This window comes from Choloepus didactylus, chromosome 9 (assembly GCF_015220235.1).
Source record: "Choloepus didactylus isolate mChoDid1 chromosome 9, mChoDid1.pri, whole genome shotgun sequence".
Lineage (NCBI taxonomy): Eukaryota > Metazoa > Chordata > Mammalia > Pilosa > Megalonychidae > Choloepus > Choloepus didactylus.
The window spans coordinates 48,130,293-48,155,890 of NC_051315.1; the positions used below are offsets into that span (position 1 = coordinate 48,130,293).

The following is a 25,598-nucleotide window of genomic DNA, read 5'->3' on the forward strand; positions in this document are numbered from 1 at the left end:
TTGAAGTCCCAAACAATGCAGGAAAAGGTTAAAGCTATAAGTAGGAAAGGAGGTCTGAATAAAGCTTTAGTAAACAGGCATGGTGACAGACCAGTACATTTTAATGATGAAAAGAAAGAAAGATACGTAAGAGAAGTAAGTAGTAAAGTAAAAAGTACAAGGGCTCTGGAGTTATATGTATGTCAATATTCAATCATAATTCTGTTACTTCTTAGTTGTGTGATGTTGGTATATTATTCCTAAGCATCAATTTCCTTATCTGAATAATGAAGATAAAATACTTATTTCATAAAGTTGTAGGGAAGATTAAACTGCTTAATTTATCTGGAGAAATCAGGATCTGGCTCAGAGTTAATATTTGTATTTACCATCATTATAAAATAGGTGACAGGATTTATCTAAAGAACTTAAGTATTGATTTAATATATTAAGAGTGCTTAAGTTTTTGTGCAAAAAGAAAAAACATCCATGAGATCATTTCTGCCCTCAAAGACCCTATAGGTCATTTGGGAATAACAAGCTGCATTATGTTATGATGCACATGAATGCCAGCACATGTACATTACAGTTATACTCAAGTCAGACTGACTGTGTTCAAAGTTTGGCTTTGCTGATTACTTGTTGATGAACTTGGACAAGTTACTTTTCCACTCTGTGTCTCAAATTCTTCACCTGCAAAATAAGCATAACAATAATAGCTACCTCTCATGGCATCAAACGAGATGCTGCAGAAAAGCATTTGGTACTCTGCCTGGAACAACAGCAGCATCAGCAGCATCATACATGACTCTTTCTTTTCCATTCAGAGAACATACCAGCAGGATCTCAGTAACCTGGGTTTCTTGATTTTTAAAAATATTTTAAAAACTTTCCATAGAAACTTTCTTATAAAAGATGTACAAGATTGACAGAAAAATTATAGAATTTTACTGAGCACATAAAAGAAGTCTTAAATAAATGGAAAGGTATACCACTTTCATGGGTGGGAAGACTCCATATGATAGAGACAGCAATGCTTCCTTAATCTGTAATTCAATGTAATTCCAATCAAAATCCCAATAGGGTTTTTCACTGAAATTAACCAGGTGATCCTTAAATGCATATGAAAGAGTAAACAAAAAAAAAAAAAAAAAGGAGCCAAGATAATTCAGGAAAAGATTGAATAAGGGAGGATTTGCTCTACCAGAGAGCAAGATTTACTATGTGAAGCCAGAGCAATTAAAAAAGTGTAGAATAGGCACAGGAACAGACAAATTAGACCAAAGGAGGGTCCAAAAACAGATCCACATATGACAGTTTAGAATACATTAGAGGTGGCATTGCAAATCAGAAAGGAAAATATGGAATGAACAGTGTTCAGTCCACTGGTTATTCAGGTGGAGAAAGATAAATGAGATTTCCACCTTATGCCATCTTTAAAATTACATTCCAGATGGATTAAAGACGTAAATATGAAAAGAAATTTTATAAACTTTTAGAAGAAAACATAGGAGAATATCTTTATCATAATAGGGCTAAGGAAGGATTTACTAAATAATATGAATAAGCACAAACATTAAGGAAAAGACTGACAAATTTGATCAAATTTAAATTAACATATTGTTTTATGATGATAAGAACCAAAAACAAATCGAAAAGACCAAAGGCTCGGAAATGATATTTGTAATCCTACAACAAAAGATTAGAATCTAGAAAATATAAAGAATTATGACAAATCAATAAGAAAAAGGCAAACAATATAAAAATGGGCAAAGGATATGAGTAGGTAAATTGCCAGGGGAAACCTGAGTTCCTAATAAACACAAGAAAAGATTCAAAACCACACTGAGGAGGAGGTCCCAAGATAGCAGCATAGGTAGTTCTAGGATTCAGTCAGTCTTCTACGGCAGCTAGCAAATAGCCAGGAACTGTCTGAAAGAATTGTTTGGGGGGTTCTGGAGACCAGAAACACATCATGCACCAGCCAGGAATGAGTGGAAGAAAGAGACTGATAAGTTGCGATGTAGAGCTGTGAGTAAATCCCACCATGCTGTGGAGACTGGTGCCCATCCCCCACTGGCATAGCAGGGTAACTCAGGAGTCACTCTGGCTGGAAATAGAAGCCCTCTCTCTTAGGATTGGGGGGGTCGGATTTGGCCAGGCACTAACTGCAGCTTTTGATTAGCAAATTTCAACCGCTAGATACCAGCTCTGGGCACAGATAAATTTATAGCTCATCCAAGAAAGAAGCCGGCAGGTTCTGTTTCAACCCCACTCCAAGTAGGGGAGGAAGCAGAGTAGACAGAGAGACACAGAGGCTTCTCGAGGTAGTGGAGCTCAGTTTGCTGAAGGACAACTCTGTCCCAAGAAAAGGGGGAGACAGGGCCAGGCACCCGACTCTGGCTCTTGACTGGCAAACTCGGGGTGCTGGACTCAAGCTCTGGGAACAGCTACATTTTTTAAGCAGTCCATTAAAAAAAGTAGACGGCAGCATCCATTTCGGTCCTGCTCCAAGCAGAGGCAGCAGCAAGGTTGACTGAAAGACACAGTGGCCACTTGGGTGGCAGAGCCAGGTCACAGAAGGGTGGATCTTCCCCAAGAAAAGATGGGAAGAAGGGCCCAGTGCCAGTGGCAGCTCTTATTTAGAAAGTTTGGATCCCAGGAGCTGGAATACCAGCAACAGTTTCAGCTCATAAAAAGCAGTGGGCAGCCTTTGCCTCAACTATGCACTGGCAGAAGCAAAGGTGGGACTGCTTAAGAGACATTGTGACTTTCCCAGCTGGCAGGGAACAGGCTGCTGAAGGGTGGCTCTTCTCCAAGAAAAGGGGGGTGGGCAAGGCCCTGTGCAGGTGGTGGCTATTATATAGAAAATTCAGAAGCCAGGGGCTGAAGAAGTAGAATAAAGGATTAGCAAACTAGAGGATAAGACATCCAAACTCTTACAGACAAAAGAACAGATAGGGAAAGGAATGGAAAAAGTTTTGAGGAAGGTCTCAGGGAATTGAATGACAACAAGAAATGCATGAATATACGTGTTCTGGGTTTCCCAGAAGGAGAAGAGAGGGGGAAGGGGGCAGAGAGAAAATTTGAGGAAATAATGGTTGAAATTTCCCCAACTCTTATAAAAGACATCAATACAAGAAGTGCAACATACCCCAAACAGAAAACTCTGAACAGACCTACTCCAAGACACTTACTAATCAGACTGTCAAATGCCAAAGACAAAGAGAGAATTCTAAAAGCAGCAAGAGAAAAGAGATTCATCACATAGAAGGGAAACTATAAGACTAAGCACAGATTTCTCATCAGATGAGGTGAGAAGGCAGTGGTATGATCTATTTAAGATTCTGAAAAGAAAAACTATCATAAAAGAATTCTATATCCAGCAAAACTGTTCTTCAAAAATGAGGGAGAGAGAGAGAAACCTAGAGAAGTTGGGAGAAAAGCCCCAGAGAGGCAAGAAAGGACCCACAAAAACTGAGAGACCCAGAACATGAAAGCAACAAAAGTGAGGAGCAAAGGACCAGCAGACACCAGTCATGTGCCTTGTTATCTGAGAGAGGAACCCCAGATGACAGCAGCCTTTCTTCAGAGAAAAAATGGAAAAAACAATCATCAAAATTAAATAGAAGGATAAAGGGCCCTGAATAGCTAAAGCCATCTTGAAAATGAAGAATGAAGTTAGAGGACTCATACTTCCTGATCTCAGAACTTAGTACAAAGCCACAATAATCAAAGAAGCATGGTATTGGCATAAGGACTGATACAAAGACCAATAGAATCAAACTAAGAGCTCAGAAAGCCACCCTTACATTTATGGCCAACTGATTGTGACAAGCGGGCAAAGACCACTCAATTGGGAAAGAATAGTGTCTTCAAGAAATGGTGCTGAGAAAACTGGATTCCCATTTGCAAAAAAAAAGGAGGACCACTACCTCACACCTTATTCAAAAACAACTCAAAATGGAACCAAGCCCTAAATATAAGAGCCAGAACTATGAAACTCCTAGAAGAAAATGTAGGGAAGCATCTTCAGGACCTAGTGTTAGGCAATGGTTTCTTAGCTATTATACCCAAAGCACAAGCAACAAGAGAAAAAAATAGATAAGGGCCCCATCAAAAGTAAACGCTTTTGTGCAATAAAGGACTTTGTCTGCAAGTAAAATGACAATCTACACAGTGGGAGAAAATGTTTGGAAACCACGTATATGATAAAGGTTTAATATCCAAAATTTATAAAGAAATCTTTCAATTCAACAACAAAAAGACAAACAACCCAATTAATAAATGGGCAAGAAACTTGAACAGACATTTCTCCAAAGAAGATATACAAATGGCCAGAAAGGACATGAAAAGATGTCCAACATCACTAGCCATCAGGGAAATGCAAATCAAAATCACAATGAGATACCATCTCACACCCACTAGAATGGCTACTATTAAAAAAAAATAAAAAATAACAAGTGTTGGAGAGGATGTGGAGAAATAGGAACACTCATTCATTGCTGGTAGCATTGTAAAATGGTGCAGTTGCTGTGGAAGACAGTTTTGCAGTTCCTCAGAAAGCTAAGTATAGAACTACTATATGATCCAGCAATTCCATTACTAGGGATACCCAAAATAATTGAAAGCAGGGACTCAAACAGATATTTGTACATCAATGTTCATTGTAGCATTATCCACAATTACCAAAAGACGGAAGAAGCCCAAGAATCCATCCACTAATGAACAGATAAACAAAATGTGGTATATACAACCAATGGAGTATTATCCAGCTGTAAAAATGAATGAAGTCCTGAAACATGTGACTACATGAATGAACCTTGAAGACATCATGTTGAATGATTTAAGCTAGACCTAGACACAAAATGACAAATATTATATGATCTCATTGAAACGAAATAATTAGAATAAGCAAACCCATAGAGTCAGAATCTACAGTATAGGCTACCAGGGGATGGGGTGGCGATAAGGGATGGGAAGTCAAAGCTTAAAATGTACAGGATTCCTATTTGGAATGATGGAAATGTTTTGGTAATGGATGGTGGTTATGGTAGTGCAACACTGTGACCATAATTAACAGAACTGAAATTTATATCTGAGTGGTTAAAAAGAGAAATGTAAGATTGTAGAGATGACAACAGAATAAAAATTTTTTAAAAATCCATGGAACTACACTACACAAACAGTGAATTCTAAGTTAAACCATGGACTATAATTAATAGTACAACTACACAAATATACTATCATCAATTGTAACAAATTTTCCACAACAATGCAACTATGTTAATAATTGGGTGGTATATGGGAATCGTGTAGTTTATGCATGATTGTTCTGCAAACCCACTACTTCTCCAAGAGAGAAAAAACAAACTAAGAAAAAATGAGGGAGAGTAAAATATTCACAGATAAACAGAAACTGAGAGAGTTTATTAACAAAACATCTGCTCTACAAGAATTACTAAAGGAAGTGCTACAGGCTAATAGGAAAAGACAGGAGAAAGAGGTTTGGAGAAGCTTTGTAAAAAAGTATTTCAAGAATTCATACCATTCCTGCTCAAACTCTTCCAAAAACCTGAAGCGGAGGGAATGCTACCTAACTCATTCTAAGAAGCCAATGTTGCCCTAATACCAAAGTCAGACAAAGATACTACAAGAAGAGACAATTACAGACCAATCTCTCTGATGAATATAGATGTACATGCAAATCAAATCCAGCACTCATTAAAAAAAATTATATACCATGATCAAGTGGGTTTTATCCCAGTTATGCAAGGGTGGTTAACACAACAAAATCATTGAAGTAATACACCACATTAGCAAATCAAAGGGGAAAATCACATGATCACCTAAATTGATGCAGAAAAGGCATGTGATAAAATTCAACATCCTTTCTTGATAAAAACACTTTGAAAGATAGAAATAGAAGGAAACTTCCTCAATATGATAAAAAGCATATTTGAAAAACCTACAGCTAACATCACACTCAATGAGAAAAGACTGAAAGCCTCTCCTCTAAGATCTGGAGCAAGATGAGGATGCCCATTTTCACCATTGTTATTCAATATTGTACTGGAAGTTTTAGCTGGAGCAACTAGGCAAGAAAAGAAATAAAAGACATCCAGTATGAAAAGGAAGAAGTAAAACTTTCACTGTTTGCAGATGACATGATCCTATATTTATAGAGTCCCAAAAAATGTACAACAAAGCTACTAGACCAAATAAATGAATTCAGCAAAGTGGTGGGTACAGGATCAACACACAAAAATCAGTATTGTTTCTATAGATCAGTTAAGAACAATCTGAAGAAGAATTCAACAAAAACATTCCATTTATTATAGCACTGAAAAGAACCAAATATCCGGGAATAAATTTAACCAAGGATGTAAAGGACATATACATAGAAAACTACAAAACATCGCTAAAAGAATTTAAGGAAGACCGAAATAGGTGGAAGGACATACAGTGTTCATGGATTGGAAGACTCAATACAGTTAAGATGTCAATTCTACCCAAATTAATTAACAGATTCAACACAATACCAATCAAAATCACAACAACGTACTTTGCAGAAACAGAGAAACCAATAATCAAATTTATTTGGAAGGACAAAGCACCCTGAATAGCTAAAAAAATCTTGAGAAAGATGTGAGATCTCACACTTCCTGATTTTAAAGCATGTTACAAAGCTGCAGCAGTCAAAAGAGCATGGTACTGGCATAAGGATAGATATAATGACCAATGGAACAGAACTGAGAGTTCAGAAATTGACCTTCTCATCTATGGCCAACTGATTTTTGACAAGGCAGCCAAGTCCACTCAACTAGGACAGAACAGCCTCTTCAGCAAATGGTGCTGGGAGAACTGGCTATCTATATCCAGAAGAATGAAAGAGGATCCCTACATCACACCTTATACAAAAATTAACTCAAAATGGATAAAGACCTAAACATTAGAGCTAGGACCATAAAACTAGAAGAAAATGTAGGGAAACATCTTAAAGATCTTGTGGTAGGAGGTGAAAGAACAAAAGAAGAAACAGATAAACAGAATCTCCTCAAAACTGAATACTTTTGTGCAAAAAGGACTTTGTCAAGAAAGTAAAACGGCAGCCTACTCAATAGGAGAAAATATTTGGTAACCACATATCTGATAAGGGTTTAATACCCAGAATATATAAAGAAATCCTACAATTCAACAACAAAAAGATAAACAATCCAATTTTTAAAATGGGCAAAAGACATGGATAGACATTTTTCTAAAGAGGGAATACAAATGGTCAAAAAAGCATTTGAAAAGATGCTCAACTTCACTAGCTATTAGGGAAATGTAAATCAAAACTACAATAAGATACTATTTCATAACTACTAGAATGGCCATTATCCAAAAAACCAAAACAAAAAAAACTACAAGTGCTAGAGAGGATGTAGAGAAACAGGTATACTTATTCACTGTTGATGGGAATGTAGAATGGTGCAGCCATTCTGGAAGGCAGTTTGGTGGTTCCTCAGGAAGAAAAGTAGAATTTTCATATGATTCTGCAATCCCATTTCTAGGCATATACTCAGAAGAATGGAAAGGAAGGACACAAATAGACACTTTCCCACTGATGTTTATAGCAGCATTATTCAGGATTACCAATAGATGGAAACAGCCCAAACGTCTATCAATTGATAAGTGGATAAACAAACTGTAGTATATATATAATGATGGAATATTTATTCTTTCATTAATTGCAACAAAGGCACTATAACAAAGCCAAATGTCAATAATAGAGGAGGCATAAGGGTTATAGGATTTTTTTCCAGAAGAAATGATAATGTTCTCATATTGATTGTGGTGGTGAAGGCATAACTATGTGATTTTACCAAGAGCCATTGATTGTACACTTAGGATGGATTGTACAGTGTGTGAAAACTGCTAAAAGAAATCCCATATTGATTATCAGGGAAATACAAAACAACAATGAAATACCATTTCACATCCATCATGTTGGCCAATTAATAAGTCTGATAATACAAGTGCTAGGGGAGGTATAAACTGACACAACCATTTTGGAAAGCAATGAGGAAGTTTTTATTAGAAGTGAAGATAATGTGTAACCTATAACTCAGCAATTCCTAGCCTATAGAAAATCTTCACATATCTGCACAATGAGGCATACACAAGGATATTCCTTGCAGAAGTGTCTGTAACAGCAAAAGCTGTAAACAACTTGTCTCTCAATAGGGGAAATGGGTAAACTGTGGATTATTCATACACTGATACTATACAGCAACACTTAAAATGGATAAACTTACATATAGATAAATAAGATAGTATTTTTATCATTTTAATAATGTGTAACAATAGCATAATGAATATAGTATACATACAAATGCATATATGTTGTAAAAGCATTCCAGAATCCTCCACACTCCTCAGAGTGATGGTTATCTTGAGAGGGGGGCATGGGGCTTTACTATTTTAACATTTTATTTAAAGACAGAAGGAAAGAGAGAGAAGGAGATATAAAGCAACATGACAAAATGTTAGTGTGTACTTAGTCAGGATGGTGATTACACAGGTCTTTTACATTATTTTTCATTCTTGTCTGTATGTTTTAAAATGTTCATAATAAAACATTTTTAATTACCACCACCACACCACTGCAAAACAAAACTACCAAACAATCTATCTACTTGGCATCCATGTTCTGATGTCCAACTTTAAGATTTTTAAAAATTTTCCATGCCTGTCAGGATTACACTCCCTCACTCAAATGTGAGGACATTTTCCTAAGCACATCTAACATACTCAGGATATTCTCCCCCTTCCTGGAGTTCTCTACTTTTCAATGTTCAAAAAGTTTACTATTCACTTCCTTTTCAAATCCTTTCACTTAGAATCAGGGTAGCAATTTAATCCTGCTGCCCCACCCCATTTTCCAAATTTTCAATGGATGGAATGTGATTATATTCTGCTTGTGGGTTTTAGCGTTCAAGTTTAAATCCAAAGAGAAAATAGAAAATAATACAAAAACAACACACACTGGATATGAAAATACAAGAAAAAAGCACCTTTACAGTTTGACCACTTTACTTCACATAAGCCAAACCTACCTTTAAGGTAAGTTAATTCAGTAGCATGGTTGATGCTCAGTAAGTCAGCTCCTTGATTTTGACACGAAATATAAGCTTCTTTCCAAGAGAGTGCTGCCTGGGTATTAAATTGGTAGCAACTTCCAATCTGCTCATTCTTTTCCCAATTATCTTCACAGCCATTTTCTGATGATAAAAATTTACATTAGTAATCATAAAGTAATGGCATTATGTTTTCTATTACTAGAATGCTCACAGTTTGCATACTCTCAGGGTCTGCAAAATTAAGGCTGCCTCCAGATTAGATATTTTAATCCTTTGGTTACAAAATTAAGTTGAAGTCACAGAACACCAAAAGACAAAAGGTGGTTAAAGGTTTCCACTCTCCCTTTTACTCCCTATCAATTATAATGCGTGTTTTACCCCATGCCCCCGCCTGCCCTCTGCCGGAAGGTAGGAACGTTCAACTGTCCACAGAGTACCATACCCTTGAGCTGATAGGAAACCCTTGTTCAAGAGTACCACACCCTCGAGCTGAAGATGATAGCAGACTGCAGAGGGGTTGGCCCACAGCCTGCGGCAAAACCAAATCGTGTATGTATGTTTGTGCACAGACATGCTGCTTAAATGGCCAAACTTAGAGCCCAAGTGACTACTTTATTTGGGAAACTGAGTCCAAGTTTCTCCTCAATATTATACTAGAAAAATATTTTCATATATTGTGATACAGAATTAGTATTATATAATTCAGATTATATGCTTTATATATATGGTGTACATGAATTATGCATATATTATATAATGCACATACTGTAAACTTACACCAATATATAGATATAAATGGTTCAAAAAATATACTCAGAGCCTCCCTTATGCTCCCTACAAGGAGGAGAACCAATGCAGACTATGTCAAGTGAGTCCCAGGCTCCACTTGGGGGTTTTCCAAAAGGTCTCCTGTAACTCAGTCACATTTCACATTTAGGATTCATGGACCTTCAAACAGGAAGGGCCCTCAGAGATCTTCTTGTCTAGCCCCCTTATTTCATAGATTGGAACAAAGATCTAGAAGTGTTGGCTTCTCAATGAGATAGGACAGTGTGGTTGTATGGGGCAAGGACTTGCTGGGTTCAATTCCTGGCTCTGCTATTTATTAGCTGTGTGACCTTAGGCAAGTTACTTGATCCCTCTGTGTTTCACTTCTCTCATCTGTAAATGGGGATAAATAATGGTACCCTCCTTATAGAGTTGTTGTGAGGCTTGAATGAATTAATGTATATTGAGTTTTTAAGTACCTGACACTTGGCGGAGCCCTACAAGCATTAAACTGTTATTACTGAGGTCTGGAACTCTTTCCTTTCCTCATTGCTATAAGATTTTCCCAACATACTGACCTTTAAAGAATATTTCTTGAATACCTGTCACATGTCAGGTATTGCAATACCTTAATTCTTACCTAATCGGCAAGAAAATTTGTCTTGACTGTACACTAAATAATGACACAACTGCTACTTTAGTCTCTCCCTCTCTTTCTACAGAACAGTGAATTTTTTAGTGCACTGTGAATAGTTTGCTTCAAATAAGAAGCAACTAGAGAAAGTGTTCTGACCAACATATAGAAATGGCAGAGGGAAACATGTCACCAATTTTGAGAGTGCTGGGTGTTATCTGTCTCCTTTCTTTCCTACATACTTTTCTCCAACATTCTAAAATCTTTCTTCAAACGACCACCTTCATTCTCCATGAGACTTAAGAGGCTTACTCTCCTCTTCTTCATTCTTCAGTTCACTAGAACCCAAGTTTTACTACCACTAATATTCTGAAACTGCTCTATTAAAGGTCAGCAGCAATTTCTTTACTGCTGATGCCTTTTACACTTTCTCTCCCTGAGGTGTTTGTGCTATAGAACCCTACCTCCTCCATTTTCTTCCACGACACCATCCCATCTTGATTCTCGTTCTGACCTACTTCTGAAAGCAAACTCGGTGACCCGCAAACATATACTTTTTGTCTAGTATAATTGATCTCGTGATCATTTTTACGTCATCTTGGACTGTCCGTTTTCACTTTTGCTTCATATAAATTGTATCCTTTTCTTTCCATATGTAAAGTTAATAGCACACACATACCTGGTTTTAAGCAGATGCCCCATTTTTGATCATATTCATAATCTAAGGTGGTAGCACACCACGGTCCACTATGATTTCCATCAAGAAGACAGTCATGATGCCATTTCCCATTACTTAAGAATGGAAATTCACAAGGTTTCCCATAGGAGTTCCCATCTCTGGTATATATCTCTGTAAGTTGGTTAGAAAGTAGAGGAAAGGAGAGTTAAAAACAGGATAATCAGCTTTGGCCAGATAGTTTCTAAAACAGTTTTAAAGAAAGATTGTTGTTTTCACTTATAAGAATACAATATCTGGGTAGGTTGTATAATGTGGTAAGGAGTATGGATGCTGACTGCTCAGGTCTAGACTCGAATCCTGGCTCCTTCATGAAAAACTGTGACCATAGTAAGCTCTATTAGCCTTACTTTCTGCATTTACAAATTGGGAATAACAGTATCTACTTATAGGGCTGTTTGTGAGGATTCAATGAGATAATGCATGTAAAGCTTCACTTATTGTGGTGTGATTAAGAGCTAGAAGATCAAGACTGGATCAAGTAAGGACCTACTGACTCTACTGTGGGTGAAGAGTACTACCCCAGAGAGGGTGCCCTGCCTGGGATTAAATTTACAATCTATTGTCTTTTTTTTCAGTAAGAATGGGGCCAGAAAAATACTTTGGAGTCACTGAAGGTGGGTGTGGAGCTCAGAACCACTTGTGGAGTTAGAGATGGACAGATAGCCCCATTGTTCACGGAGTGGCAGTAGAATTAAGATGGAGGTTTTTGTTTGTTTGGTCTTTTTTGTGACAGGATCCAGTTTATCCTGCCTTGGAAGGGTGATCCTGAGAGTGGTAGATGCCACCCTGTCCCAGGCAAACAGAGGGCCTGAGGGCCACTCAAGACCAGTGGTGGTAGAAGCAGAGGGCACATGGGCCCTCGAATGCCATGCAGCCAGGCTGATACCCAGAGGCAGCTGTGATAGGCCAAGACAGAGTGCCTCCGCCACCCAGGGAGGCACAGCACAGGGTCATGTGACATGAAACACTGATGAATGGTTCATGGCAAGAACATGGGACATATGGGCACAGACTCACAGGGACACTGTGTCACAGCAAGCAAGACACAGGGATACCGTGATAGAGTCATATATGGACCACAAGGACAGACGGCCCTATGGCCACGGGGACAGACTTAGGCTGCAGGGTGTGGGGCCTTTCGGCACAACTTCACTGGAATCATGACTTCATGGGATATGGGAGGAGCAACTGGTCCAGAGGCGTGGGGGGGCAGGGGTCCCCATGCAGACCCTCCTGTTCAGTCCATCTTACACACTTTGTTGAGCAGCCTCTCCACCTCATCATAGATGACAAACACCACTTCCACAACAAGCCAGACATGGCTCAGTCGGGGGTCAGTTCGCTTGTAGAATGCCTTGATCCCCTCATTCCTCAGGCTCTGCAGGCCACAGCCCAGCGTGTCCTGGGTCTTGATCATGTCCTGCAGAGTGCGCACAACATTCCAGCAGCCACCTGCGATGATGCTGAAGACCGCAGTGATCAGAGGGTTCATGGGCTTGTTGGGGTTGTCCCTTTAGTACCAGTTGGGCAGGGAGGTCATGATGAAGAAGCAGATGGCTGGTTGGAGCCCTCCTTCGGCACAGTGGCTGTGAGGACTTGATATGCCCCCTTCAGCTCCTGTTCCCACACAATCTCCCGGACCCTGTGGAAGAAGCTTCTATACTTGGGGTTGATGGAAGTCAGGTCATGGATGAACTTCACCTTGATATTCTCCATGGGGCACAAGACCACCACGGCCTTGGCCATCCCGGCACCCAGGCCACACACCAGCCCTCACATGCTGTCCAGCTTTCCCTGGGCATCCTGCATTTGGTTGCTGAGGAACTCTGACATCCTGAACCTGATGACTGCCTTGGGGATGGAGCCATAGAGCAGAGAGCTGAGGCCCAGAACGCGATGGCTGCAGACCATCTGCTGCACTCAGTCCACGACGTCCTGGTACCGCTGCGGGTTCCAGTGCTCATCCAACTGCAACCGCGTCTTCACATACTCAGTGAGGAACGTGATGCAGATCTCCAGGCCGCCTGCCAGGCTGCCTGCAGGGATCAGGGCCTGAGACTCGCCCAGGACTTAGCCTGGCCTGAGCCACCATCACTGAGCTCAGGGTGAGAACCACGGCCCCCACACGCCCAACTGGAAGTGTAAGACTTAGTTTTGAGGATGTGAGAGGAAGAACTGCTAGACTTCTCAGTGGATCTGGAGAGGAAAAGGGACTGGTGATTCGGGTTATGAAAGAAGAATCGGCTTCAAGTGGACAGTCATGGGACCAGCTGATGCCTGGTGAGGTAGCAGGTTTAGCTTTTCCTTTCAATAATTTTCCCTGGTATAAGAAGAAGAACTGAAAAATTATCCCAACCTCAAATATTCCTGGAAATGCTGGAAGAAGTGCTCAATACTTAGGCTGATAACAGTTCACTTGGAACAGTGTTCTTATGAAGCAGCTAATTCTGTACCTATTTCAGTCACCCTTTTCTATAGCCTCTATTTATTTAAAACCCTGGTAATTATCAGATCAGATAATGGCTATTAGGTAAAACACAGTAATCAGATCTCATCACCCTTTACCAGGCCATTACAGTCCCTCAAAATGTCTCACAGATTTGCTTACAAGTGTGCTTAAGACAGTATTTGATTCCACATCCTCTATTATTCTCAAGTGTTCATTCAAATGAAGTGTGAGACCTAATTTAACAGTTTCAAATGTATTAAGCAAAAGGTAAGAATAATCTAGATACTTATTTGCAATCGTTTAAGGAGCACTGGTTTTGTTTTCCTATGACAGGGTAATTTTGAACAGGGTAATTTTCTTAAAGGGTATGTTTACCTTATATTTTATAAGGATTCGGCTTATTACCTATGTTTTATTTTTAACCACACCAAAAACTCCCTATAGCTCATGACCAATTACAAAACTGAAAGGATATTTCCTTAGCATAATGACTAGTACTTGTACAATCCCAGGGTTTTTTCCCTAAACTTTCTGTTTCCATAATACAGAGTGCTTTCATATACATATCCTCCATTTGCGCCTTACCATAACCTATGAGATCAGTAAAATAAGAATCATACTTGTCTGTGAAATCCCAATCTTGCAGAGAAGTTAAATTAAAAGTTCAGTTATTCAGCTATAAGTGGCAGGGATGAAAATCGACTCTGATTACAGTCCTTGACATACAAGGAAGATTTGTGACACTAATGGCTGACTTCTCAGATTCCAAGTCACATGCCATGGATTAAAGTTGGACTTCAGTTAAAAGCTCTCCCATTCACAATGTGCTTTTAAGAATGATAACACAACAACCGCAACAGCAGCAGATAAATTATGCTAACTATTCACTAAGAATTTTATTCCCATACATTCTTTGCTGTTGCTGAACCCCTTAAATCCCATGGGTTTTCCTAGAAAGACATGGTTTTTCTGAGAATAATCTTCTCTGAGTGTGCCAATTTATAGGGAGAGCAACCTTAAAACAACAGCTTATTCTACAATAGGGACACATTTAGGACAGGAGGTGCTGTACTGGTCTGGATATACTATGTCCCCCAAAATGTCATTATCTTTGATGCAGTCTTGTGTGGGCAGGAAACATATTGGTGTTGATTGGGTTGGAGACTTCTGATTGGATGTTTCCATGGAGATATGATCACTTAACTGTGGGCGAGACCTTTTATCGGATAATTTCCCTGGAGGTGTGGCCCCACCAATTCAGCATAGGCCTTGATTAGTTTACTGGAACACTATATAAGCTCAGACAGAAGGAGCCAGCTTGCTACAGCCAAGAGGGACACTTTGAAGGATGCACAGAAGCTGAGAGTAGCTGAAGATGAGAGACAGCTTGAAGATGGCTGTTGAAAGCAGACTCTTGCTCCAGAGAAACTAAGAGAAGACAAACACCCCAAAAGCAACTAAGAGTGACATTTTTGAGGAACTGCAGCCTAGAGAGGAACATTCTGGGAGAAAGCCATTTTGAAACCAGAACTTTGGAGCAGATGACAGCCACATGCCTTCCCACCTAACAGAGGTTTTGTGGACACCATTGGCCATCCTCCAGTGAAGGTACCTGATTGCTGATGACTTACCTTGGACACTTTATGGCCTTAAGACTGTAACTTTGTAACCAAATAAACCCCCTTTATAAAAGCTGATCCATTTCTGGTGTTTTGCATTCTGGCAGCATTAGCAAACTAGAACAGGTGCTTATGTGGAAAACTAACAAATTAATTTCTTCAGTAACATGAGACAAAATAGCTTCAATGGTTAGCAGAGGTTGGCAGGCTTCTACGAGTTACCTCAAAAGTTCAGAAAGTTCTACAGCCACCTTTCCAATAAAAGTCAGTCCCCTCTGCATCATTCACCAAACATCCAAAATCTGAAGGGTGCTAGTAAGGTCAAAATCTTTTAATGAAATAAAACGCACACATGCTAGTCAAACGCCCTTTGCTCATAAAATTTACACAACTAAATTTTTCTCTGAGATGAACAAGGCTTACACAGGATGGGGAATGGGAGGCAATGCAGGAAACAATGATAAATAAATATTCTTATATTACAAGCAAAAATTTGTATAGCACAAAAGCCCAGGGAGAAATAATGATTCTAAATTTGGGGGAAGGAAACCTGGTTTTGAGCCCTAGCTTTGCTAGAACAAGCAACTTTGGACTTGACTTTGTTGGGACTCAGGAATCTTTCTTATCTCTATAAGTTAGACAAGAAGTGGGCAGGGACACAGGGACCAATGTCAGGAATCTGAGAGAGCAGTCCCAGAGAAAGTCCCTAACTTAAGATAACAGTCCCTAACCAAAAAAAACAGGAAAGGACATGTAAATTTAAAAAGACAGAACTATTAGAACTTAATATTTGATCAAATATGGATGGCAGCCAAAGGCAAGCAGAGAAACTGTAGGATGACTTGCAGATTTCTGACATGTACACCTGGAATGGTAGCAATTGGTACCAGATGGAACATAGGAGAGGAGAGGGTGCAGGTTTGGTCCTGGCTTCTAGGCACATTAAAACTCGAGGTACATCTTGACTAGTGAGAACTATATGTGCCTTTTTTTAATTTTGTGTTCCAAATATTTTATTTGTCAGGTCAAGAAAAGCTTCATGCCTGTGACCTGTTGCTGGTGGTCCTGTTATCGCTCTCCAGGTTGGTGCCTTGGGAGGGTTGTTAGCCTTTCCTCTGACGCCGATCACTTTGGCAGCCTTGTGAAGCCCATGGGCCCCCTTCTCAGAAGCATGTTATTAATGCATAAAATAAAACACAGAGGATTAAAATAAAGGCAGTTATATTGAAATGCAGACACTTTGAGGACTGAGGGTATTTGTGAAGATTAAAATTATATCCATCAAAAGAATTGGGGGGAGGAGACTGAAAGAACTCTGCCAAGAAAATTATCCTTTCTGATGCCTGAACAAATATGATGAAACAAGTTAAATCTAGTTCAAAGAGCGTTTTGTTCTATGCTTACTTACATGACTTCCCTTAATTGACAAGTTAGAGAAGGGCTTTTGTAGCACAAAACTTAACACTTGCCGTTAACTGGTATTTGCTTTTTAAGTTTAGGAGGAAGCTGGCTAGAAGAAACCGAATTGTTCAATTCCTCAAGGGTAGGGAAATGAAGAAAAGGAAAACCCCTTTTTAATTCTCTAATATTTCCCCCATGATAGTATAAACTGACATTCTCAGAAGTAGATCCGTCTTCACTGCAAAGAGGTTTCACCAGGAGTAAAACATGTACAGGTAACAGGAAGGATAGGAGAGAAGAGACCATCTTGAATCAGAGGCCAGTTAGCTTAAATGAGCTTTAGGAGAAGAGGAAGACTTCTGCAAAGCTATGTAATCTATAAAGAAGGGCAAGGATAAGGTAATATTAAAAGTTAGTTAAGAAAAGATAATTGATGTAATTTAGAACAATATAATGAAAAAGATTTGCTTGGGTGATAGCTAGTTATATTCAGTGGTTTAAAAAAATAAGTCTACTTACTTTTTTTACACTTGGAAATTTGTTGTAATCAGGTCCCTAGACTCAAAACAAAGTTCTGATCAGTTACCCCCAAGGCAATATTCATATACTTATTTTTGGAAGCAACTGAGAAAAAGTCCACTGCTAAAAGGCTGACTCATAAATACAAATATCAAAGTGTAATAGCCATGCCAAAAATAAAAACAAACAAATGAGGCTCTTAAAATTTTTCCGTTATATCAAAATATCTAGGCAAGAAAAATACAATTTGTTTTTCTTTTCCTTCTTCCTCTTCTTCTTCCTCCTCCTCCTCTTCTTACTTACTTAGAATAAGTTAGAATAGGTTCTACTTTATTAGAATACTTGATTTTTATACTGTATGAAGGATTTCCTGTTAATCTAACGTTTCCTTCCCCCTAGGGTTCAGAATACACTCATAGGAGGTACATCAGTTCAGGCATCAGACAGGTTTCAAATCCCAAGTCTACCTCAAAATGGCTATGTGGCCTCTGGCAAGATACTTAACCTCTCTTAGCTCTACTTATAAAAAGGGGGCAAATAGTACCAATGTCAGAGATGAATGTAGCTCAAGGTAACTGTACAGTGCCTGGAACTGGATGCTAACTCACTTCCCTTTCCAGTATATAACTTTATTTTTACTCATTTGTGCATACTCAATGCCACATTTAACAAGCACAATGGCAAATGAGTCACAGTCCCTCTCCAATACTCACCATGGTAAGGCTGGTCACAAAGATTTTCCCCCAAGCCTCCTTTCTTCCAGACATCAGATGAATTTGTACTTGCTATTGCATGTCCTCCTTTCAGAGCCAACCTGTACTGTGCAGCACCATACAGAGAGTCACCATCACATTTCCACCACAACATGGCCTTGGAGTCACAGCTGAACATTTTCAAGGAATCCACAGGTTTGGTGATATCTAGACCAAGGCACTTCTGGGATTGCAAATGAAAGAGCCGATGCTGGGACACCCACTTCCATAACATGTCCTCAGTGTCATGACAGTCCTTTGTTACTATCCAGTCATTCAGAGGCATTATGCACTTGCCCATGTTTTCATTGATGATCGTGAATGGATCATTACCTGGGTCAACACAGAGAGTCAAAGAAGACATTTCAGGTTTCTGAACTGCATGGTCAATGGGCCTTCATCTTTGCTTTCTGAGAAGAGTCTCAGAGTTCCCATCCTTAGTTCTTTATAAACTGTAATAGGCTATAAAGAGGTAGGAGGACAGTGGTAGCCTCAGAGGCAGAGCATGGGTTCTGGAGCCAGACCACTGGGTTCAAATTCTGTCTCTGCTACTTGCTAGCCATGTGAGCAGGGCAAGTTATTTAACATCTCTGTGCCTCAATTTCCTCATCTGTAAAATAGGGAAAATAATGGTACCTAATTCATAGAGCTGAGGAGAAGATTAAATAAGCTAATACATGTAAAGCACTTAGAAAAGTATGCTATTGCTAACTTTTCTAAGTGAAAAAGTGAGAGAACTTTTCCTTGTTTAATGAGATAAAGAAGTGTCTTAGTTTTCATATTCCTTAGACAGTTGCTCTACATCAATTAAAAATATGAGCCTATTTGGGACCACAATTCTGTCTTGCTTACATGTTAGCTTCTATGGCATAACAAATTATTACACGATGAATTGAAATTTTGTCCTCATTCTATGTTCCCCTCTTTCTGGTCCAAGCACATAGCCTGGCTCTGTGCTCCTCTGTCTCAGGGGAAGTTACTGTAGTAAAGCAGGAGAATCTGCTAAAAGACCACCTTCCCCATCCCCTCCACTTCCACATCTCCCCCCAGACTTTTGTAGACTGCTGAGTTCATTAAGGTGTCTCAGAAGAGACGAAGAGCCTTCTTAGGTGGGGCAGTAGAATAGTGGGATAAAAGAGATGAAAAGAAATGGAGGTCTGGGGTTCTGAGGGTAGGGAGGACCTGTGGCCAGATCTATATTAGCACCTTCAGGAAGGTGACAGACCTGGACAGAGAGGGGAACTGGGATTTGGATTCAAGAGTCGGAAGGGTTTGGACAATGGGAAACTCAGAAGTAACCAATGTAAGCCAAAGACTAAAGACAGGACTCTCCCTGAATGTTTTACTAAAGATCACTAAAGATCACCTTTGTATGAGCCGGGGAATCCTCCAGTAATGACAGAAATTGAAATTCTGACAATCTAGTGGAACAGGCACTCAGAATCAAATCAAATTTAGGTTGGTTTTAGGAAATAAATTAATACATCATTTCTTGCAATGCTTGATTCTTGTGGAGCAAGATTTACAATCAATACCACAGACTACAACTGAAAAATCTGGTCAGTTCTTTTGCAAAGAAAAAATTTTAAAACATTATAGTACAGAACATCATGTTGATGACAGTAAAGCTGGAATATTTTAGGCAAGCTTAAACAATCACTGTCCATGAACCACTGAGTTCAAGAGAAGGACCCGTAAAATTTTGGTTCCCAAAAGACAGTTTCATTTTGATGCCAGCTTCACAATCACTGGTTTTTTAACAACTCTGAATGTCTCTTCTAGTCATAAGTCACAGGCTTTCAGAGCTAAATATTCCCATATGAAGGACTGGTGACTTGAGGGGAATTTTACTATTTAAATACCTACAAACTTAAGTCCAATTGCAGTTTGGACTTTGGACAGAATTTTTGTTTTAATTAAAAGCAACAGCAACAGAAACAACACGAACAAAAAAACACCTTTTAAAGCAAAGTGCTATTTCTGCTTTCAAATCCATATCTTAAAATATTACATAGGGTTATAGCTAGATATGTTTGCCAAAGCAGCTTCTATCCTTAATCCATTCCTGTGACATCACTTCTGCCAACCTCTAAGTGATGAACACAGGTAAAGAGAACAATCAATAAAAAAAGTACCATCTTACAAGCTTACCACTCACATTTTCTCTAATGCCCTTCTCCCACATTCTATAGCCTATTTACCTCTTTCCCCAACTTTTCTCTCTCATCTTTCCAAAATAAATCTGGTGTTCCAAAGTATCAGGAATTACAGCAGAAAAGAGAAAATTGGGTGACTGCCACTTGCCAGAACCTTCCCCTGTACTCTCACTGTCCTCTGTCCTGAGCACTCTGCTCCATGTCCCTTGACCCCACACAAGAATTGTGCTGCTTTGTAAGTACTCCTTGGAAGAGAAAAAAATTTTACCCTTTTCCATTTACTACATATATTTTACTTTTGGAACACCCATGGATTTAATAACCTTTTAGGAACTCTGACAGCCTACAGAATAGTTACGTTGAAGAGGAGTTGCCCAGCTTCTAACATTCCTGAATAGATATTTGCCTCAGTCTAAACCTGTATTTGAACCAATTACGTAACATCAATGTTTGATACCTATATAGTGGTCACGTAGAACAGATATTAATTTTTGATATGAATTAAGGCAACTTGTTCTTCACCTTCCTACATAGTGTATGTATAAGCATTCATACATAATACAAAAGCTAGGGAGAGTGATGTCCTCTCTCATGATGTTTCCCTATACCCTTCCTTGCCCTTTGCAGGACCTGTTCAGTCCACCTCAGTCTTGTGACTCTACCTATCCAGTGGATGAAAGAGTGAGAAGACGGACTGAGAAAATGTGAAATAATTCCTTATTTAGAAAACTTGTTGCGTAAGGATATAAAACTATTTTAGAAATGTATTACTCTTTGAAAAGGTAATTACAGAATATTTTTTGAAACCAAGATGATTTATTGATAGCCTTACAATGCATCCTGTTCTTTTTACAGCCTTACACTGGTCCGACATGAATTTTAACTTTCAACTCCAAATACAATATTGAAACAAATCTAAAAGGCAGAGATTGATAAAAAGGAGCCTCATAACCCTAGTAGTACTTCTTATATGCTTCATTTTACATGGACACTCCAATGGCATTTAGAGGAAATGGCTAAGTAGCATTACCATAAATTGAAAGTGAATTTTTAATATTTCCACATCCGTCAAAGGAAAACTATCTCTTTCAGTTTTCTTATTGTCTGATCACTAAATAACTCCTGTCTGATAAGCCCTAAACCAAAGAGCTTTTTGAACATCCCAAAAAGAAGGTAGGTGGTGACATTTTATAACCACAGACAAGCGGAGAGTGAAATGGCAAGAGGATGTAGATTGCAGTTTTATCTTTTCAGGGGAAACTTCCATGATTCACACTGATAAACATTTTGTGGAATCTCTATTCTCTATTGTGTTTGGAGTGTATAGGTGCAGTAGGAGAGAATGAGAAGTTGGGGTCAATAGTACAAAAATAGGTCCTGATAGGACACTTGGGTCCATGACAGTCTACTAGGAATCAGAAAGTCATGGAATACAGATTAGGTGCTGTGGGCTGAGGAGACCCTCAGGAGTCCCTAAAGACTGGTTTACTTCAAGCTGTTAGGTCTCCAAGGAGGTAAACTAAGTCACTGGCATCTCCCCAAGGACACAGAGGCTCTCCTCAGCATCTGGGCAAACAAGACCACTCACCAAAGCCCAGCTGCTTACCCATGATGAGTTGCACGCCATCACCAGCATCGTGAAGCTGATATACAGCCAAACAAGCTATCAAAAACAGTTGGGGTTTCCAAATTCCAGGGTTTCCCCTAATAGGGTTACAGGTAGGCTCTGAGGGTGAGAGAAGCTAACCAGAGCAGCTGCTACAGGTGAGGAGAGATGCAGAAAAACAAGCAACTGTAGGAACCTAGTTTAGGGAGAATGGAGCTAAGCAAGCTCTTCGCAGAGACTGCAAACATAAAGGAAAACATGAGAGCTGTAAGGAAAACAAAACAGGACTAAAGCAAATGTAGATGGAATCCAAGAGGTTAGTGATTGAGAGGTTAGTGTGCCTTGACTGTGAAATTCTTCTTGGGGGATGATGCGGCAGGCAGAATAGAATTCTCAATGGCAATAAACGACTGTATTACTAATGGATTTTTGATAGTTCCCAACACAGTATGTCAAAGAAGAACAGGGAAGTGTGAATCAGAGCAGTATCCACTACAGGGTCCTTGACATAGAGAGGGTGATGCTACCCACATTCTGAGAAACCTCTTCCCCTCACTCTCTGAAAAAGTCTGTATCAGTAACTTAGTTTAGCTGCAATGAAAATTAGAGCCACAAGCAACTTAGGGACTCTGAAAAACTCCCTGATCATACTTTACTTCCTCATACAGACAGATAACAGAAATGGTGGTGTGTGTGGGGGGAGCATTCTTGACTCATTATGCAACATGACGAGAACCAAAGTCCTCCACACACCTTTTGCCAGAGCAAAAACAGAAAGTAAAAGCAAATTGTGAACGCTGCCAAGAAGGATGGCTGGGCTGGCACCACCCTGAACATCAGTTAAGGGCTGGTCTGGCTTCTGTAGCGAGAAGCAGGAGATGCCCAGGCAAGCAACCGGCACTTCAGTGTGGGATAGTCAGTCAGCCTCGGGTGATCGTTTGAAGATGAGAAACCAATTGGCGGGAAGGGTCACTGCTCTGGACGGTGGGGGAAGACATCATACCAGAGTCACTTTCAGAGAAGGTGGCTTCACCTGACTTCCTTTTTGGCCCACAGAATGGGTGCAGTGAGGTCAGGAAATCATTACCCATCCCTGGCGCTGCGGGCGGAAGCCCTTCTTGACAGAGTGGCCAAGATGACCAAGGGACGAAGGAGAGGAGGAAACGGGCGAGACGATGGGGTGACGGAGCGCCCCATACTCCAGGAAGGCAACGGTCTGAAGGACAGACGACGAGAAAGGGGCGGAGAACCCGCCCAGAAAAGACTCAGCGCGTTGGCCCTACCGTAGATCTCCGGCCCGCTATCACCAGAGCAGATATCATCTGCTTTTCCACTCCCCGCCGCGCCCTCCTCCCGGTCCCCGAGGGCAATGGGAGCGCCGTTTCTGCTAAACCTCCCCTTCCGCTCACTTGTCCGACTCCAGACCCCTGAAAACAGCAGACGTGACCCGACGCTGGAGCGGAGCTCTGACTCGGGCCGAGGAAGTCGGCAGACCTGGAAGCGTCGAGGCCCCCGCCGTCAGTCGGGCAGCGGGCCGTCGGGCGGACGCGCCCGCGGTTACCTGTGCGGCCAGAGAGTTCGGCAAGTCCAAAGCACTGGAGCAGCAGCACTACGAGCCCCGCCGCGCGGCCGAGGGTGGCCCAGCGCGTCCTCATACTGAATCTGCCCGAGCCGTCCGACCGCGTTCTGCGGAGCGCTCAGCACCCACCGCTCCCAGGGCGCATCGCTCGCCCGCTGGTGCGTTTGCTAGGGGCCCCTGGGAGCACCCTGGCTCCGCCCCTGCCGCCCTCGGCCAATCAGATCTGCGCCTCCTCGGCCCCGGGGCGGAGGCAGGGCGGGTGGGGCGTCTCCGATAGGGGCGGGGGGCGAACCGGGAGGGAGCTCGGGGCACCTGGGGGCGTGGGAAGTGCTCGCTAAGGCGAGAGCTCGCTGCGCCGCGCAGCCTCCCTGGCTCGGAGGTACCGGTCCGGACCTCCTCCTTATCAGCAAAGTTGGGTTGACGCGGCCCTTGCTCTGAGACTTGGCACTGCCCTAATGGATGGGTTCGGTGGGTTTGGGACTTTGCCGCCTGCCCAGCGCACCCCAGTCAGGAACACTTTTGTGTTACCCGAAATGGGAAATGCAGACTCGTGTAGCTGCTGCGGCCAGGCCAAAGAATTCAGTCGTGCCTGGCAACATCTTGAGTATTTTGATAGTGCAAACAAAGGTGAGGTAATGGCAGACGGCAGTTCGACCCACAATTGTTAAAGCAAGTGTTATCCTAGGGACCCTACAATGCTTCCAAGATGGCTTAGGCTTTATAATCATTTGGCCTTTGCAAGTAAGCTCTTCTTAATAATTAAAGAATCATCATCATCATCATCATCGTCATCTAGTAGAAATGTAGAAGTGTGCATCCAGAACCAAAAATTGTGAGAGTCCAAATTACCCTCTCCCTGTGGACAGCACCTTCATCATGAATAAGGCCTCTTTTTTTTTTCTTTTTTTTTTATTAAATTCAGTTTTATTGAAATACATTCACACACCATACAATCATCCATGGTATACAAGCCACTGTCCACAGTATGATAACATAGTTATGCGTTCATCACCACAATCTATCTCTGAACATTTTCCTTACATCAGAAAGAACCAGAACAAGAATAAAAAAGAAAAGTGAAAAAAGAACACGAATAGGGCCTCTTTTGAACTAAGCTGCCTGAATGTGGTCATATGTTACTAAACTGTTATTTACTGAGCACATGATGTGTACTGGGGATGGCCTCCATCCTTGCCTTCCAAGAGTGAATGCTTCCACCAGGACACAAGCATCTAGATTGCCTTTCCTGATTCCAATTGCCAAGGCCCCAATGACACCTCCCAAACCTACTGTGGCTCTGTCCTGTGGGTTCATTGATACATTGAACACTGATCATCACAGGAAATGGGCACCTCCTGGGGTAAGAGAATGAAAAAGACAGCATGCCTGCCCGCTCAAGTTTACCAACTGCTGAGACTGAGGCAATTGGGTAACTCAGGGCAGATGTACTTACTGTAATGAAGGCCCAAACTAGGTGGTTCTGAATGGAGAGCCTCAGAGCTTCAGGGCAGGCACTTGAAGTGGGCCTCCCAGTTCATGACAGGAACAGTGACAGAAGGGAAGCAGGAAAATGGAAACCAGGATCAGAAGATGGTCATGAGTCCAATGTAGCTGCCCTGCTGGTGTCTGTGTGTGTGTGTGTGAGAGAGAGAGAGAGAGAGTGATGAAAGTGGTTGTGGTGGGGCCTAAGTGTAAATAACAACATAAAAGTGAGTTTTGACTGTTTTGTGAAGGTCCTTGAATATGATACTAAAGAATTTGGACTTTATTCTCTAGGGAATGGACAGTGGAAAGTTCTGAGAAAGAGAACCTACTACTTATCTGATCTCCTCTGAATCTGTGGCTGCTTGTCTCCTTTCTGATCCCATCCAGCTAGGAACTTTTGGAGGACAGTGGTCTTGACTTATTATCACATCCCCAACACAGCACAGGGCCTGTCCCAGAATAAACTCTCAATAAATATTTAATTAATGAATTAGCTAATTCCTAGAACACATGTGCTTTCACCTAGTGTCATATGAGTTCCTGTTCACACTATACTGCAGTCTTTTCTTAATAGATCTCACTGCCAACAGTTGCTATCTTTTCAGGCAAATGAATCCTCCCAAACACTGGAACACATCATCGTTGTTCTACTCAAATCCTTTCAGTTCTCTCTACTGCTTATAGCAGGTATTTCTAACTGTTAGACCAGAGGAGTTTGAACCCCTGAAATTGTATGCACCTGTATGAAAGCACATTTTTTTTTAGGAGGGGTACACAATGTTCTCAT

General features: G+C 40.8%; 2 protein-coding genes across 6 annotated transcripts in view; both read right to left on the minus strand.

The window, feature by feature from the left end:
* LOC119544000 (CD302 antigen) overlaps positions 1-23,489 on the minus strand; it is a 187,225-nt gene extending 163,736 nt beyond the window's left edge. For 4 of the 5 annotated variants that reach the window (XM_037848968.1, XM_037848964.1, XM_037848966.1 and 1 more), the window contains exons 1-4: positions 23,309-23,489; positions 17,947-18,318; positions 11,186-11,356; positions 9,081-9,245 (exon numbers count right to left, since the gene is read on the minus strand). In XM_037848968.1, the coding sequence (XP_037704896.1) occupies positions 9,081-9,245; positions 11,186-11,356; positions 17,947-18,318; positions 23,309-23,402 (802 nt within the window). In that variant the 5' untranslated portion in view covers positions 23,403-23,489. Of the gene's footprint in view, positions 1-9,080; positions 9,246-11,185; positions 11,357-17,946; positions 18,319-23,156 lie in introns of all 5 variants that reach the window. The other variant, XM_037848965.1, reaches the window with a different exon arrangement.
* On the minus strand, positions 11,256-13,852 carry SLC25A1 (solute carrier family 25 member 1). The gene is given in 2 exon segments (XM_037848971.1): positions 11,256-12,802; positions 12,805-13,852. Coding segments are annotated over 2 exon segments (672 nt in total). The 5' UTR covers positions 13,157-13,852; the 3' UTR covers positions 11,256-12,482.
* Positions 23,490-25,598: the final 2,109 nt, after the last annotated feature.